Here is a 19,343-nt window from a genome sequence, read left to right as displayed (position 1 = left end):
GGCGTGATTAAAACTGTTATGAAAACTCGGGTCACAAATACTTAAAGGTTGAGAAACGCTGGCCTATATCAAGATGATAAGAAGTAAGTAAGATGTGAACCAACCTTGGATATGAAGGTAGTCTACCTCAGGGCGTGTTATTCAAATCCACACTCAGGCAATGCATTAATGGCAGAACAAAATGGCCTTCTATTGAAGTATTTTTTATTTTTTTGGTTTTGCTTATTTTGTAGTCTACATAGCATGTTACTCTGAAGGTGGTTATAAACACTAGTATGAAACCATTTACCTGCAACTGGATAACTACCAGGTTTGTTTCGAGCAATAGTGCTAGAGTGAATAGCCCTAATTTGTCTTACTATTTCCCGCATTTTTGATAATACCACTGAAATAATGGCATCATAAATAGAATGGTTGCTTAAAGAGTTATGATTTACATTCTTTGTACAGACTGTCCTCTTGGATGTCTTTCCTTGTTTCTGATATTTTGTCATCTCTAGAGCACACTAAATATGACTCAGTGGCACTTTCATGTAGAGTGCATCTGACTAAAGATTGCATTAGGACAGAGGATTTGGAGCTGGAAATAATTCAAGGATAAGGGAGGCCGGAGCTCCTCAGCAACAGTGCAGAAGCTCTGACTGTTAATGTAATGAAGTGCGTGTGAATCACAAACCCAAAAGTCACATTATGGAGCGCAAGCCTGATTAGGATCTGAACATGCTTCCATACCTGTTAGACGTTTAAAATAGGTCTGATCAGCTGATTGACTTCACCCAATTGCCTGAAAGAATGATATTGATTTAGAATATCACATTTAACTCTTTATGTGCTCTGATATGAATATAAATAGCATCCTTGTCAAAAACAGAAATGAATAACAAAGCCAAAAACGTTGCATATGGAAATTTTCTACACCATAAACATAACAAACTAAAGCAGGTAAAAGGATCACACATTTAGAACAATTAAGGTGGCATTAGACAGTCTGCCCTATGTGACTGCAACAGATTTCAAGTTCAGGTTGTTCTTGTGAAATCAGATAAAAATCAAATTGCAAAACTATGTTCGTTGTGCATATAAATAAATGAAAATAATTATATAAAACTTGAAATTACATCCATTGTCTAACCCAGTTATTTTAATTCAGTGTGACGTTAGGCAAGAGCCAAAAGTTGGAGCCAGCCCTGAGCAGCAGCCCACAGTGTATGATCTTTCCAACTGGGTCAATTTATATTCTCCAATCAATCTGAAAAACATCCTGTGGAGTACTTGGAGGATGACTGTAAGGAACCTGTCCAGGATTCAAACACTGTTGGAACCACTATGTTGTCATATGAGTAATTTATCTGTATAAAATAAATGGGATGAAAGAAACAAATTACTTATGTAAAATAAATGTGAGGAGAGAATTAATTATAACATGTTATTGAATATTTTATGTTGCTGTCCTTTTAGGATCTAAAAGAGAGCAAAAGTTAAACATTATTTCCATTAACTGCAGTAGTGTGAATTTAATACAAAGATACCACTGCTTTGTGGTCACCTTAATAATTTCTGTTAATACAAGAGTACGACTTAAGAATGAATTGTACATGGTTTGCTGGAGGAAATGCTGACATGAGACCAGAGTAGCTCCTTCATTATTATTTGGCTGAAACTTTTATTCAAGAAGACTTACAACATTTAAGATATAATTCATTGCATTTCTTTTGTTATTCCAATTGAAGCACATCAGGTGAAGTGACTTGCTCATGGTCAAACAGTGTTAGTAGCAGAACTTGAACCCACAATATGAGAGTTTAAGATCCAAGATCTTAACCACTATGTCACATTGCCTTTTCACACCTCATGAGGTCAGTTCCCTGTGTTAACATAGGTAATACATGAGGTGTCTTTTATAAATGATTAAACATAGGACTCAATTTTAGTTGTGTCAATTTCCGGAGGAGTACTCAGAGCTGGTTCATTCCATGTGCCCAGTGTTTCCAGGAAAAGCTCTGGCTCATGCAACCCTGAAGTAGATTTAGCAGGTTTGTCAGTGATGGGCTTTATGGACTTCAGTAGTGACAAAAACTGTAACAGGCTAGCAGCAAGCTCGGCATCAGCACCTCTCTTTCTAATTGGACACTGGACTTTCTAACCTACAGACCCCAGTCGGTCAGGTTAAACAACCACACATCCTCTACCCTGATTCTGAATATTGGCATTCCAAATGGGTTCGTCCCTTTATATGGCTCCAACTCCATCATAAGGTATGCAGATGTCACCATAGAGAGGAGAGGAGACAGAGAGGAGGTTCAGCACCTGACAACATAGTGTGCTGGCAAAAAACCTCTCCATCAACACCAAGAAGACTAATTGTTGGATTACCAGAAAACTAAAGGCAGCAGACATGCTCCCGTTCATATAAATGGGGTCAAGGTGGAGTGTGTTTCCACATCTTTGAGAACCTTTCTTGGACAATAAATACTTCCAGTCTGGTCAAAAATGCACATCAGCGACTTTCTGCGGAGGCTAAAGAAAGCTTGTCCATGTCCTCAGATTTTGTTGTATTTTTATCATTGCACTGTCGAGAGCATACTGTATAACTGCATTATGGTGTGGTATGGCAACTGCTCCATAGCTGGCAGGAAGGCCCAGCAATGAGTGGTGAAAACTGCCTAGCACATCATTGGCATCCTGCTGCCAACTGTTCCTGACCTGTAGCATACACAGTGTCTGAGACTGGCTCACAGCATCATCAAGGATGCTTCTCATCCCAATCATGGACCTTTGCCCTCCTTCCATCAGGGAGGTGCTACAGGAGCCTTTGGTCCTACACCAGCAGGCTCAGAAACAGTTTCTTTCATAACACCATCACCATTGTGAACTCTCAACCCTCACCACTCAATAGCTGACCTTTCTAAATATCATTAATTTCTGACTGTACTCTATGTATGTTTCACCTGTTTGCATTTATCTATTCAGTACATAAAAATATTTCATATATCTATATTTATTCATACTATGTATCAGTACTTGTACAGTATATACTACTACATGTAAATGTAAATATCATATAGATAAATATTCTTATTTGTATGCTGCCTTATTGCACTTTACTGTCATTTGCACTTTAATGGACTATTTTCACCCACTGTCTTTTGCACCTTCCACTACAATTTGCACTTTCTGGTTAGATGCTAAACTTAATTTTGTTGTATCTGTACAATGTCAGTAAAGTTGATTTTAATCTAATCTAATGTTGTAATATTACTTCATGATACAGTACAGGGATTTTCACTCGAAAGTGGTCTTGCATATTCTGTTGTAACTCCCGTTAGGGTGACGCAATCTGAACCAAAAAAATACACTATATACCTTGATGTATGTGTAATCGATTGCATTACATTCGATGCTGGAAGTGGTTTCCATTTTCTGCCAGGCACATTTCAACACGGTGCTCCATGTTCCTGAATGTATTGGCATGTGTCTCGGGTGGGGGGATACCAGCAATTTCACGTTGGATGTTATCCTTCAAATCTTCCACAGTGCAAGGCTTATTCTGATAGACTTTTCCTTTGAGCATACCCCAAAGTAAGAATTCTGGTAGTATTAGATCCAGGGACCGTGGTGGCCAAAGCCCCTTTGAAATTACACTGTTGCCGAAGAAGGACTCAATTTCTGCCATGCTTCTTGCCGATATGTGTGACATGTTCCTCCATCTTGCTGAAAGTAACTTTCCATTAACTCATGATCATCCAGTTGATTCTGCAATTGTGTAAACAAATTGGTAACCCAATAGGTTTGCACCATGAAGACGCACTGCTCAGTACTATACTCCATCATCCTGATGAGAAGTCGAGTAACTGAGTGAAGGGGTACGGGTGGTATGCACCCAGAAGTTGCAAACAGAGGTTAAACATGACGACGGCTATCCAACGCCTACCTCATTGCTCCGACACAGGGGTATCCCGGCTTGTTCAAAGCTCCATATACTGAGGAGCACATTGCACATTGCTTCGTGTAAAGCACTTTGAGCTACTTTTTGTATGAAAATGTGCTATATAAATAAATGTTGTTGTTGTTGTTGTTGTTGTTCAGATTGCTTCGTCCCAGTGAGAGTTATTACGGAATATCTGGGGCCTCTTTCAAGTGAATCTTCCTTCTGCAGTATTCATTTATAAAATTCAGGAAAAATGATTCCTTGATAGCAAACATGCTGGTGATTTGTTACCTAACTGAAGAGTATTTTACCTAAAATTAAATGCAAACAAGATAGTCAAAAATGAGCTTTCCTGTTGTTTTAAAAGGCACTTTCATTCACTCACAGTAGAATGTTCTATATTTACTTTACCTAGCTTTGCCTTTTAAAACCACTATTTCTTACCATGAAAGCTGCTTGTGAAAAAAAAAACTTATAAATGTGATTTTTCCTTTCCACAATATTAATTCACTGGGACTATATACTGATAGACATACAAGGCCAACATATTAAATGAATTAAAAATTCTGTCTCGCAACATCAGTTACATTTGAATGTGTATGTTTATTATTTAAAATGTATATATTTTAATAGAGTCCTGCGGTGGGTTGGCACCCTGCCCAGGATTGTTTCCTGCCTTGTGCCCTGTGTTGGCTGGGATTGGCTCCAGCAGACCCCCGTGACCCTGTGTTCGGATTCAGCGGGTTGGAAAATGGATGGATGGATGGATATTTTAATAGAACAGTTCTATGTTATGTATGATGTACAGTCAAATATATGCAAGTAGCATACTTCTGTAATATAATGAAAGCTATCAAAAAAAAAAGAACTGCGCTGGTCAGTAATAAAAGTAATAGCTCTTTGTTTTTGTGGTACATTTAAATTAAAAAGTAAGTACAACCCCAATTCCAATGAAGTTGGGATGTTGTGTAAAACGTAAATAAAAACAGAATACAATGATTTGCAAATCCTTTTCAACCTATATTCAATTGAATTCACTACGAAGACAAGATATCGAATGTTCAAACTGATAAACTTTATTGTTGTTTTGCAAATCTTCACTCATTTTGCATTTGATGCCTGCAACACGTTCCAAAAAAGCTGGGACAGGGGCATGTTTACCACTGTGTTGTATCACCTTTCCTTTTAACAACACTCAATAAGCGTTTGGGAACTGAGGACACTAATTGTTGAAGCTGTGTAGGTGGAATTCTTTCCCATTCTTGCTTAATGTACAACTTCAGTTGCTCAACAGTCCGGGGTCTCCGTTGTCGTATTTTGCGCTTCATAATGCGCCACACATTTTCAATGGGAGACAGGTCTGGACTGCAGGCAGGCCAGTCTAGTACCCGCACTCTTTTACTATGAAGCCATGCTGTTGTAACACATGCAGAATGTGGCTTCGCATTGTCCTGCTGAAATAAGCAGGGACGTCCCTGAAAAAGACGTCACTTGGATGACAGCATATGTTGCTCCAAAACCTGTATGTACCTTTCAGCATTAATGGTGCCTTCACAGATGTGCAAGTTACCCATGCCATGGGCACTAACACACCCCCATACCATCCCAGATGCTGGCTTTTGAACTTTGCGCTGGTCCTTTTCCTCTTTGGCCCGGAGGACACAACGTACATGATTTCCAAAAACAATTTGAAATGTGGACTCGTCAGACCACAGCAAACTTTTCCACTTTGCGTCAGTCCATCTCAGATGAGCTCAGGCCCAGAGAAGCCGGTGGTGTTTCTGGGTGTTGTTGATATATGGCTTTCGCTTTGCATGGTAGAGTTTTAACTTGCACTTGTAGATGTAGCGACGAACTGTGTTAACTGACAATGGTTTTCTGAAGTATTCCTGAGCCCACGTGGTAATATCCTTTACAAAATGATGTCAGTTTTTAATGCAGTGCCGCCTGAGGGATCGAAGGTCACAGGCATCCAGTGTTGGTATTCGGCCTTGCCGCTTACGTGCAGAGATTTCTCCAGATCCTCTGAATCTTTTGATGATATTATGGACAGTAGATGATGAAATCCCTAGATTCCTTGCAATTGTACATTGAGAAACATTGTTCATAAACTGCTGGACTATTTGCCCACGCAGTTGTCCACAAAGTGGTGAACCTCGCCCCATCCTTGCTTGTGAACGACTGAGCCTTTTGGGGATGCTCCTTTTATACCCAATCATGACAAACACCTGTTTCCAATTAACCTGTTCACCTGTGGAATGTTCAAAGCAGGTGTTTTTTTTAACATTCCTCAACTTTCCCAGTCTTTTGCTGCCCCTGTCCCAGCTTTTTTGGAACGTGTTGCAGGCATCAAATTCAAAATGAGTGAAGATTTGCAAAACAATAATAAAGTTTATCAGTTTGAACATTCGATATCTTGTCTTCGTAGTGTATTCAATTGAATATAGTTGAAAAGGATTTGCAAATCATTGTATTCTGTTTTTATTTACGTTTTACACAACATCCCAACTTCATTGGAATTGGGGTTGTACTACACCTTAAATATAAACTTAAATATTTTCGGGCTGTAGCAGGTTTTGCATGAGAAGCATGTTTTATTATAGCTACAGTCACATCAAGTCATATCAAGAATTCAGGTCTGGACCTCTTCTGCCCCTTTCAAGCCTACATTTATTTTAAGTGTCCACTGATAGTGTTTCAAGTGCTTTAGGTTATTGCTACATTGACAACTTATTTGTGAAGCAATGTTAATGCAGATTGTTTTCTCATTTTATGTTCGGTAATCTAGAGACACATTACATAAAAAATATGCTAAGCCAGTATGTTTTTATTATCTCTAGGGAAAAGCAACCTACCTGAATTCTTCAGAAGCACTAAACATATGATCTATCTATCTATCTATCTATCTATCTATCTATCTATCTATCTATCTATCTATCTATCTATCTATCTATCTATCTATCTATCTATCTATCTATCTATCTATCTATCTATCTATCTATCTATCTATCTATCTATCTATCTATCTATCTATCTATCTATCTATCTATCTAATACATAGTGCATTTTCTGTCTATCTGTCTGTTGTGCCTTTAACATCTGTTTGTCTATCCTGAGGGATGTCTTTCAGAGATGTTAGCAACGTCATTACACTTTACATCAGGATGACACATCACATTTGAATCTCTTTCTTCACATTAATTAAGAGTAACTCTATACTATAATTGTAGATGTGTCACTGATACAAATATATACAGCAGCATCTGCTGACAATCAGTGATACTGCAGAAACTGCCTATGGTCAAATTCCACAGGCTTGCAAAAAACAACAAAGGTAAATATTGTCTCCTATGAGAATAAAAAAGTGGTTTCAGAGCCTAATAAATTTTAGATTTTTCTGCCAAGAATGCAAATGTAAATATCCACCTATTTTGATGGAAGTACATGTAGGTGGAAGAACTAAAAATAAAAAACATGAAAAGTAGGTGACATGTAGCTGTTGCATATTTCTGGTGATTTAACTCATGCCCCGGACATTAAATGTGTGGAGATTGTATGTTCTTTCTTTCACTCTGTACTGTAGTTTCCTCCTAATTACTAATTATGGCACAAATTTCAAAAAGACAAGCAAATGTGTTTTTTATTGTGGAGAGCAACATCACACTTTTAATGTTACGTGTTTTTAAAGGAAAATTGCACGTAACATTCTCAGGGTCACTTAGTCAGATAGGGATGGAAATTTTAATTTTTAGTTCAGCCACACCACATAACTAAACAGAGCACTAGTCTAAATTTGCTTTTTCAGTCAGTCTGACCCCTGCTAGAATGTAATTTCTGATAGGCTGTCACATTTCTGATAGGCTGTCATTTCACATCATCTGTTGAACATTTTTATATTATGTTTACTTGACAAAACATTTCAAAATAATTATTCAGAAAGCAATGAAAGGAGTCCAAAACTAAAGTTGAGCGAATGTGCAGTAGAGTCCATGCATCACACTAGTGTTGATTAAAGGATCTGCTTCATTAAAATATGAATGATGAACAGAAATTAGTGAGTTCACACCATTATTTTTGCACTGTGGGACCTCTGTACAGGATGCAAGCAGATCACTTCAGTTTAAATATTTCTAAATTGTTTCCCACTTCGTAGCTTCTTGTGGCTTTAGCACAGCAAGCCTGTGGCTGCCAAGAAAACACAAATGAGATGAATCAGAAAGCAGCAGACGTTCTCACTTAACACAAATCTGGTTCACGGCAAATCTGGCCTGTCCTCAAAACCTTTCATGTGGCTTTAGAAGGCACTGAGCTGTGTCCAAGGTCTAAGTGCTCAATAGTTGTCTTCGGCCTGGTACTACAGCTTTAAGCGTGCTGTTTTTGTTTTTGTTTTCGCAGTTCACAAGACACCACCCTGAGTAACAGAGAAAGCTATTCTGTCTAATATAACACATGTCATTTACTTTCACTGTGGATCTGCAAAGTGTTGATGTCTTTTTTGATCCAGGTGTAGTGGTATAAAACTTAATACAAAGCCTCCTTATACATAGCTGGCTTGAACTGAGGTTAGTGTGACTTTACACATACAGTACAACAAAGAAAAGTTGTACGCACTGTTTTGAGTTTTGTGAGCACGATATGTACATATACGTATGTATATGTAGGTTATGTGTGACATTCATCAAAGACTATCAGCATAGTAAAGTCTGTGTTTAATTTCAGAAAGCTTGTACAAATTAATATATTAAAATGGCAAACTTTTTTGGAAAAAGAAAGGTCAATTGTGTCCAGTCACATTGACTACTGAAAGGGCTGACATGTCTTCACGCTAATTTGAACCGAGAAGAGTGTAACAATCAATAAAGGGATAAATCAAATATACAAAATTTTTCCATAGTAACCATCAATGTTAGAAGGGAGATAATATACATGTGTTTTTTTCACCATGCTGAATGTATCCATTTTTTAACATAAAGCATGTCATAGTTTGTACATTACTACATTATATACTCTTTGAGTAGCAAGGAGGCTATGTGGAAAATATATTTATGTATGAGCCCTGTATTGCTTATAAAAATAGTAAGCAGACGGTGAATATTTTGACCTAATACAAAATTCTCAAGCCCACTTAATTTAGTGGAACCGCGGCACGGTGGCGCAGTGGGTAGCACTGCTGCCTCGCAGTTAGGAGACCCGGGTTCGCTTCCCAGGTCCACCCTGCATGGAGTTTGCATGTTCTCCCCTTGTCTGCGTGGGTTTCCTCCGGGTACTCTGGTTTCCTCCCACAGTCCAAAGACATGCAGGTTAGGTGCATTGGCAATCCTAAATTGTCCCTAGTGTGTGCTTGGTGTGTGGATGTGTGTGTGCGTGCCCTGCGGTGGGCTGGCACCCTGCCCAGGGTTTGTTTCCTGCCTTGCGCCCTGTGTTGGGTGGGATTGGCTCCAACAGACCCCCGTGACCCTGTAGTTAGGATATAGCAGTTTGGATAATGGATGGATGGATGGGTTTGTAACCAATTCCAGCAATGTCAAGTGTAAGGCAGGAGGTAACATAGGAAACATTTTGGCAAGAACCTAGATTGTCAATCTCTATTCTGCTAAAGTCATTGGCGCATCACATGACCTGTACCTGGAGGGAATGTCAAACTTGATGATTGTAGTTTCTGATCTCTTTGAGTTCAGCTGCAATCTCGGTCTCCTTTTTTTCTTCTTGATTCTGTCATGGTATGTAAAACACAAGACATGAGACAGAAGAGCTTCTCTTCTGCTGGTGAGGTCCAAAACACCCACATTTCTTATTTCACATTTCCACATTTCATGCATTGTGCTTCTGGCTGAGTGCTCATTAGTTCTCAGCTCTCACACACACGGAACCCACAACTCCAGCTTAAGACAAAATCACACCAGGCTGATTTTGTTGGAGGGAGTCATAAACTGGTAAGACTGAGTAACTTGAGATGTCAAACTACACGACTAAAAGGCACAGGAGCGCACCATGATCATCACCGATTTACTTAAGTTCTGTAAATGAAAAAAGTTGAGTAACATGACATGGTCTTGATGCCTTCAGAAAGCTGTTCTAATCAAGAACTGAAGTTTCACTGAAGTGCTAATACCTACTACAATGCTTAGAAACTTATTCATTGTACCTGTTGTCATGTGTTTAAGTAAATATTTTATAACATTAGGGCAAAATTTACCCTAATCCAATGTGTTTTGTGCCCATATTCTACTTTCTATCATAAGTTTGAAAATGTCTGTCATATCTCATCTTATCCTCCTCTTGCTTAATCTGAAAAAATAGCTCAAAATTTCCTTGAAACTCAAGCTTTATAGACCTAAGATGATAATAGCCACTCTTCTCTGAACATTTTCTAGAATTTCCATGTATTTTTTATAATATGAAGGGAGACCATAACTGCTCCCAGTATTTCAGGTGAGACCTCACATTAGCATTAGAATGAACACAGTGATGCAATACAAATGAACAAGAACTTGCTGTGTTTACCACACTATGGATGGAATCCACATTGTTCCTCATGTATATGTTGCTCAACCATTTGGAAGAAACTCCCCTTCAGCACCCTGATGTAAGCCTTACCTGGAAGGCTGAGGAGTGTGATCTATCTGTAGTTGGAGCACACCCTTTGGTCAAATTTCTTAAATATGGGGACCAAAACTCCCGTCTTCAGTCCAAAGGTACTTTACCCTCCTTCCTTGCAACATTGAATAGACATGATAACCACACAATCCAAACAATGCCCAATGCTTTCTCCAGTTTGATCTTATGTATCCCAGCAGCCTTACCACCATGGACTCCTTGGACCACCATAGTGACATTAGCAGCAGTGATGGGTCCAACACTGCCTCTTGATAGGAGGGCCTCTCCATCCCTGCTTAATACAGTCTTGGCAAGGTCACGCCTTCCTCTTCTGAGGCGTCGAACAGTTTGCCAGAACAGCCTCAAGGCCATCACTCAATAGAGCACATTGTGATGTTTTTAATCTATCAAATATTACCTGAACAAAATATTGTTTTTCTTATTATTTCATAAATGTGACTTTCTGAATTTGATTAAAACAAAATAAATATGCACTGACCACTCATTTCCTAAAGGCTTAGTTTCATTTTTCTTATGTTCTTTTTCCCTTAATAAGCAACAGCCTATGTAAGAAGGAAAAACACAGATGTTTTATTATGCGTATTGTACACTCAGACAGACTATGGTTACTGCCAGTACAATTTTAACAAAAATCCACCAATTTCAAACTTATACGGTATCTTAGCCCCTTAAACACCTACATTTTGTAATATGTCCTATGCAGCTCTCCCATTTGTTCGTGCCACTCAGATCATTTGGGTGACAGTTTAATAAGCTGCTGCAAAACTGGCTAACTTGTTTAGACTGGTAAACTGGTAAAACTGCACACATTATATAAGGCATAATGACAACAGAGAAGAGGCAAACAAAAACTCCAGTATGCTGGAAACCCTGCCAAAATGCTAATCCATGCAGACCTCCACTTCAGTTTTGTCATGGAGCTACACCATGATCCATCCCATTTTGGACATTCACACTGTGGTAACTGCTAATGGCCAGCCACAAACCTATCGTATCTGGATTACAAAGGCCATCAGACGCACTCTCATTACAATGTGATCTAATAGGAAATCTTTTATGTCCATATGTGCAGGTGTATCAGCTGAGTTCTCACTCACTCAGTGCCCAACATTCGTGCAGCACTGCCACTATGCTCCACCCATACACAGTTTCAACTCTTCCGATCACACCAATTGTTTTGTTGTGCAATCACACCACTGCTATTTGCAAGTACCCCATGATATTACAAACAAACAGACACTAGCTAGTTTGATACCCCACCATTCCTTTCCAGGCAAGCATCCAATACAAATCATTGGCCATATGAACTGAGGGCACAGGTTCATCTCTGCAATTAGACGGTAAAGAGACTGCTCCTCCCATTTGTTAGTGAGAAATATGGGACATGGAAAATGGAATGGCTTGTTGTTAATGCCTGAGTCTGTGATAGTCAAACACTCAATATAATTGCAGGGTAAACATGTAATATTTACAGTATAAACTCACCTAGTCCAGTTCACAGGCTGTAGTCCCACGTGACCTTGAACTAGACTAGGTGGGTATGTACTGTAAATGTTACATTTTTACTCACTAATTATTTGACTATCACAGATTCAAGGATTAACAGCATTACTTGCTGCCATATTTCTCACTAGCAGTCCATGCAGACACAAGGAAAAACTGTAACCCCTATATGGACTACAAACAGGTATAGGACTTAGGGCTCATTTATACTTTACGCTCAGAACGCGTACGCGCCTGCATCATGGCCGCCACGCGTTCTGAGCGTTCATTTGATGCGTCCTCTGAGCAGGTCCTCAGAAATTAACGCGACGCGTGCGCGAGTTGCAGTACCAGCAAAAAGTCGGAGGGCGCAGTGTGCTTAAAGTTGGAATGTGATGTCAGAGTCTCTGTTTACTATCTACATGTGACAGAAAGCTGCTTTGCGGATCCTACGAGATCGGTGTGCGTGCTTCGATATTTGATAAATGGTTCAATGTGGTGAAGCAAAATGCCGACATACAGATGTATTCGTGGTGCTTTTATATTCAAGTGTCGCATATTCCCGATCGTAGTGACACGATACATTTTAAAATTCTCACATACTGTGCCTTCTTTTTTTCTAGGGCTTCCTCTGCTCCTGACAGCAGCGAATCGCCAGCAATAGATCGCGACACTGAGCACATTAAATGTATGATATTCCAACTCTCTGCACATTTAGAATCCTTAGATTTATACTTGCTATCACTTTCATGATGAAAAGCATTAAAGTATGTATATTACATTTTACAGATAAATCGGTAATTTCATTTAAATAATGAATACTGTTAATAGGATGGAGTGGTGGCTCTGAGGCTAGGGAGATGCACTGGCAATCGGAAGGTTGCCGGTTCGAATCCCGTAAATGCCAAAGGGGACTCTGCTCTGTTGGGCCCTTAACCTGCAATTGCTGAGCACTTTGAGTAGTGAGAAAAGTGCTATATAAATGCAAAGAATTATTTTTATTATAATTACACACATGGGGTGACACAGTGGCAGAGCGTTAGTGCTGCTGTCTTGCAGGGAGTCACGTCGCTGATATTCCCTGCCTGGAGTTTATATGTTTTCCTGCTGGGTTTCCTCAATGTGCTCCAGTTTCCTTCCAAATATATGCAGATTTGGGGATTTGGTCCCGCTAAAATGACGCTAGTGTATGTGTGTGCTTGTATTCACCTTGCGATGAGCCGAGGCATTGTCCAGGGATTATTTCTCACTCGTGCCCAATGCTTGCTGGAATGGACACATCCCTGGATTTAATCAATAAACGTCCTTTTCAGAGATATTGCAGTAAGGTGTCATCGGAATTTAATGGGTGTTCTAGGCAATTCATAACACAGAGAAGCCGAACATGTTCTCACCGTGATAATATCTCGCACTGCCATCTGGCGGATTCCTCCAGATTTACGTAAAGTACGCTCGCAAGTATAAACACTTCAACGCTTGCGTAGCAGGAGCGTCCGCTGCAGCATGCGTCGCATCGCGTGAAGTATAACTCTGGCCTTAAGTGCAGGTTCCTGGGTATGAAAGACAGTAGTGCCAACTGTTAGCCTAAATTTATATGTAGTAAATTAAAAAATATCAATGCAGCTCTGCACAAACAGCTATAACCAGCATAGTGAAATATACCATTTTATTTTTATTCTAATTATTATGATTTTTTGAGGAGGCAGAGAACACGTTACAACTTCTAAGTCTTGCCCTGGTCAAGGTCTGTGTGAAGTTTATATTTCCTCCCCATATCTGTGGGAATTTTTCATCAGTTTTTCACCTCCAGTTTTCCTCCTAAATCCAAAAAGTGTGCATGTTAAATTAATAGACTGCTTTTTGTTGGCCCCATGTGGGTATGTATGTGTGTAAGTGTGCCCTGTGATGGACTTGTGCACAATGTTACCAGTAAAAGCTTTGACCTTCCATTCCTCAGGAAGAGCACCATGTTGGTTTGAGTATTGATAAATCATAATTTTCACCCATCCTCTTTACTTTTGCAAATAATATACAGAATAATTTTTAAGACTTTTTGTACATGTAACTGCTGCCCAAGCGTATATTATTTCCATTAGCCTTGCTGCAAAACTCACTTCATTAAAGTGTTTGTAGCATTGTTTGTTTTTCTTCTTGCATTTCTTGATTTGAATTTACTTACCTGTAAATGTTTTTCTTTTTCATTGTTGCAGCGGCGTTAAGTACTGGTCACGGTCTGCCAGCTAAGTTTGTAATACATTGCAACAGTCCGGGTTGGGGCTCAGACAAGTGTGAGGAGCTCCTTGAAAAGACAGTGAAGAATTGCCTAGCTCTGGCAGATGAGAAGAAGCTCAGGTCGATTGCATTCCCTTCTATTGGTAGTGGAAGGTATGTTTAATTTTTTGTTTTTTCTTTCAGTGTAACCATTGTCATGCATGTGAGCATTGTGAGTACCTTACTGTGACTGATATATTGGGAGTCCAGGGGGCTTCCTGTGCCCTGAGGTTGGGAATACAAATTTTGTATAGTATACAGTATAGCCCTCTCTCTAGTTCTCTCACTGTCCCAATAAATCGGTCACAGTAAGGCACTCTCAATGCTTATGTACATAACCATATACATATAGTAGTCATTGAGGATTTTTGTTTCTGAGGGTCTTGCAGAGGAAAAGGTCTTTAAATAGTGGAATAGAATTGGATGGAAATGAAAGTGAACCAGTTCCCAGATTAGTAAAACCCTTGAAAGGCAACGTTAGCTTAAATTAGATGGCCTTAAAACTAAAGGACAGCATGCCCTGGCTAAATATCTGTTTAGTGATACTGAAAGGGAGCATTTATGTGAGCTGTTTACTAGAGCAAAGGCAGAAGTTTTTCTGTCTTAGAAGCTAAATCCTCAGCTATTTCACAGATGGCATCATCCTTTTTACAAGTGAGCAGATGAGGATATTGGGCAAGTTAAGTACTAATTAACCAAATACAGTAGATAAGGTGGCCAAGTGCTTCTGTTCTAGAGAATAATCAAAATCATAGAGAAATAAATACTTGTACACACATGTTATAGTGTAATGATCATAAATAAATAATAAAGAACAATGTCATCACTAAATGTTTCACAATATATATGGAAAACAAAACAGGCTAAAGTAGGAATCATCTGTTAAAAGAAAAATAAAATGAAATAAATAAATAATCATTATAAATAACCACTACAAATCACTAAGAGCACATCGAAAGAGATGCGTCTTCAAAAATAGCCAATTATGGTAAAGCCTAAACAGACGATGGCAAGTTATTTCATAAGTGCAGGCCAATGGAGCAGAAATCTCGATTACCCATTATAGACAACTTTGTCTGCTGGACAACCAGAGAATTAGACAGCAAAAGTGGATGAAGTAAGTGAGACCCAAAAGATAGATGTAAGAGCAGTAGCAGCAAGACACTTGTATAGGAGGAGCAGAATCTTACATTTAATCACAAGGGATATTGGAATATGTTTTTGTATAAGTGCACGTGCAGCACTATTTTGGATGTACTGTAATCTCTGGATGGTCTTTTGTGGGAGACCAACAGAGAGTTGCAGTAATCCAGTTAGGATTATATAAGAACATGGACCAGCTTCTCAGCATCCTGCATTAATAAAAGTGAAGTGAGATCTGATATATTCCTGAGGTGGCAAAAAGAAGCTTTAGACAGAGGCAATATGGCTATGGAAGGTAAAAACTCATCACCTAGGTTTGTGACTAAGGAGGAAAGTGGAATCATCTGACTATTTATTTTAACATGAGTGTAGCCATGACATGGAGTACCCACAAAAATGGCTTCTGTTTTGTCGCTGTTTAGTTGCAAATACTTTATCAAGCACTGGATATCATCCAAGCATTTTATGGCCTGTGATAAATCCAAATAGCCTCTTAGAAATGTCTGGAAATTATTCTAAAATAATCAGAAGGCCAGACACAAAACATTTTGGGTAACATCTGAGTCCTTGTTTATTACTGAACCAGCTAGAAAAGAGTCAAATGTGTGTGAATATCAACTTTGAGCAGATATTCAGATCTTTCCTGTACTCCTATCATTATGTCACTTTTGGGTGCATTTCTGAACCACTTTCTGTTTTTTCAGACTGTGATTGGTTTATATCTGAATTTGTGCGTGGATTTGGGGGTCACATTTAAAGATCTTGGACATTTGTAGGAAATGTTGTTTCTCTTCGGTACATGAAAGGAGGGGCCACATTCAACTTTCCTGAATGAAACAATAGGTGGCCACATTTAAGGCAGTATCTGAATCTATTGTGGAAGATAGGGAATCTTCCAAAGAATATAAGAGTGGCATTTGTAGTACACAATAGACATTGATAACACAGGGAATGAAACAAGTGCAACATAAACAGATTACCAATGCTTCCTGGGCGTTCCTATACACATGCCAATCCAGGCTGGTCTACTACTTACCAAAGTACTGGAGGTAAGTACTCCTTCTTCTCCTCCTAACTTTCTCTCCAGGCTTGGCTTCACTTTCTCCCACCATTTGAACCCTTATGCAGCTCACAGCATGACTCCAGGTGTGCTGCAAGTGTGTCAGGGAGGTACTTTTAAACCTTCTAGAGTGAATCCCCTTATCATTTCTGGATTGTGCTCTTGGTGCCCTGGGGATATCATCGTAGAGGTCTGCCGAGAATCCCTAAGTGTTCCTTTTGACCCCAGGTTTGTGCGCCAGGTTTCATTTAAAGGAGCAAACAACCCCCAGACAACCATGTCCTCCCCAACATACAGCATAAACTGCAGAGGATTCATTTGTGCCCACAGATGTGTTAAATTATTTGTTATCTTCCTGTGCCATTTGTCCAGTAGCGCCCTCTTCTACCTACAGTCCTAGCCCCAGGCATTCACTCCGCAACACTTTATATTAGAGGTGGCCAACTCCAATCCCGGAGAGCGACAGTGGCTACAGGCTTTCATTCTAACTATTTTTTTAACTACTGACTAGTTTTTGCTACTAATTAACTTCATTTAATTTATTTGCTATTTTAGACTCGGACCCTTTAAATCAGGGCTGAGCAATGTCAATCCTGGAGGGCCACAGTGGCTTCAATGTTTTTGTACCAACCCAATTGCTTCTAGAGAAATCATTCATTACTGATGAAGCACTTATTGCTCAATTGACATTTTTCTTCTTCATTTTAGTTGTCTCGCTTGTTAAGATTTTAAACCCTTAATTGCTTATTTACTCTTAATGAGCTGTATTCATTATTTTAACTGCTCCTTATTGTCAAAAGATGCAAATGACAAAGAAACCAGCACTTCTACATCTAGCTTGTCTCCATTTCCACCCCGTTGGTACTCATCATTCACTATTTGGTTTAATGAAGTGAATTACTGATCCATTTTAGGCTTCAAATCACTTGGAGGGCGGCACGGTGGCGCAGTGGATAGCGCTGCTGCCTCGCAGTTGGGAGATCTGGGGACCTGGGTTCGATTCCCGGGTCCTCCCTGCGTGGAGTTTGCATGTTCTCCCCGTGTCTGCGTGGGTTTCCTCCGGGGGCTCCGGTTTCCTCCCACAGTCCAAAGACATGCAGGTTAGGTGGATTGGCGATTCTAAATTGGCCCTAGTGTGTGCTTGGTGTGTTTGTGTGTGTCCTGCGGTGGGTTGGCACCCTGCCCAGGATTGTTTCCTGCCTTGTGCCCTGTGTTGGCTGGGATTGGCTCCAGCAGACCCCCGCGACCCTGTGTTCGGATTCAGCGGGTTGGAAAATGGATGGATGGATGGAAATCACTTGGACTATACATGTATCATTAGAAAGGAAACACAAATCTATTATTTAAGAATGAACTGACAGTGTAGTGTTAAAATATTAACAAGCTATGAAATTAAGTAAGATCTGTTAGTGGTGAAGATTGGCTTCTAATTAAGCAACGGGGTTTGGAACAAAAACCTGCAGCCACAGCGGCTCTCTGGGATTGGAGTTGGCCACCCCTGCTTTGTACCTTTGATATCATTTCACTTTATTTCTTTACTTTTTTTTCCAGAAATGGCTTTCCAAAGCAAACAGCAGCCCAGCTGATCCTTAAAGCTATTTCCAGCTACTTTGTCTCCACAATGTCGTCTTCAATCAAGACCGTTTACTTTGTGCTTTTCGACAGTGAGAGTATAGGCATCTATGTGCAGGAAATGGCTAAGCTGGATGCTAATTAAACCACAATCCTGTCCCTGTGTATCGCCAGAGTTTCAACACAAATTTAGTCTTGTCCGACATCCCAGGCTCTGTTTACATATTTAAAAAAAAAGATATAAAAAAATCCTGATATTTTTTTTTTTTACCTAAGCTATTTTTTCCCTGCCGGGTCAAAATGAAAGTGCTGGGTTTCTAAATGGAAGTGTGCTTTATAAGAATGCCTGCGACATGGCGGGGATGAATTCTGCACTGTATGAAGGGTAACCTTCAAATCCTGTCCTAATTTTTATTTTTCTTAAGGCTCTATCGGTGGTTGGAATCCTGGTTATTTGTGTGGAAGGAAAACAGAAGGAACATTTTGTAACTGTGTTTGTGATACTGTGTCCTGCACTGATTCATTAAAAAAGGTTCTGCTGATGCTTGTGTCTTGGTTTTGTGTGATTAAAAGCACAGCTAGGATAAACAGCTCAGGAGTGAAGTTTGTGTTCCTGCTTTGTGTTTGTCCCAAAAAATGTCATAATGTGTAAGCCAAGGGTGCTAATGGAAATCAGAGAAGTAGCTAGGGTTTTCAGCGCCTGGGGACAGCTGAAGATTTCACACCCACTCCTGTTTGCCAAAATGCAATGGGGAAGGGAAATTTGGCGCCCCCTGGATGCTGCGCCCGGGAACAGATGTCCCCCCTTGCCTCCCCCTAGCTACGCCACTGATGGAAATAAAAGAGTCAGGGTAGTCAGCATCAGCCTTCGTTTAGTCAATGTCATTGCTTATGTTTGTTTGTTTGTTTTTGTTTTTAGCGATTCGTTTAATGAAGAACAGTCCATTCAGGGTATCCCAGAATAATTTGTGGTTTAAAGGAAAGTGTTTACAGTAGCAGATTTCTAAAATGTAAATTTAGGGAGCTTGTGAAATATTGCTCCTAATGTATTTTCCATCCAGAGTTAATGCAAGGTGCATCGTAAAAATCTCACTTCTCTTAAAAAAGTGGGATTGTGCCCATCTGTAACTCTCTTGTGTGTTTAGGGCTGAGGCACTGAAATTTAAGGTGCCTCGTCGTGGGACCCTGAGCAAAACACTCCTGGAAAATATATCATTTAACAAATTTAAACAATCCTGATCTGGTGAGTCACCTTGGTTATAGGTGTCA

General features: G+C 39.6%; 1 protein-coding gene across 2 annotated transcripts in view; it reads left to right on the top strand.

Annotated features, from left to right (window-relative positions):
- LOC114660269 (core histone macro-H2A.1) overlaps positions 1-18,616 on the top strand; it is a 78,132-nt gene extending 59,516 nt beyond the window's left edge. For both annotated transcript variants that reach the window (XM_028812865.2, XM_028812863.2), the window contains exons 8-9: positions 14,239-14,413; positions 18,054-18,616. In XM_028812865.2, the coding sequence (XP_028668698.2) occupies positions 14,239-14,413; positions 18,054-18,219 (341 nt within the window). In that variant the 3' untranslated portion in view covers positions 18,220-18,616. The remainder of the gene's footprint in view (positions 1-14,238; positions 14,414-18,053) is intronic.
- The last annotated feature ends 727 nt before the right edge of the window (positions 18,617-19,343 follow it).

The sequence above is a fragment of the Erpetoichthys calabaricus genome, chromosome 11 (assembly GCF_900747795.2).
Source record: "Erpetoichthys calabaricus chromosome 11, fErpCal1.3, whole genome shotgun sequence".
NCBI lineage: Eukaryota > Metazoa > Chordata > Cladistia > Polypteriformes > Polypteridae > Erpetoichthys > Erpetoichthys calabaricus.
This window is presented reverse-complemented; position numbering and strand designations above follow the sequence as displayed.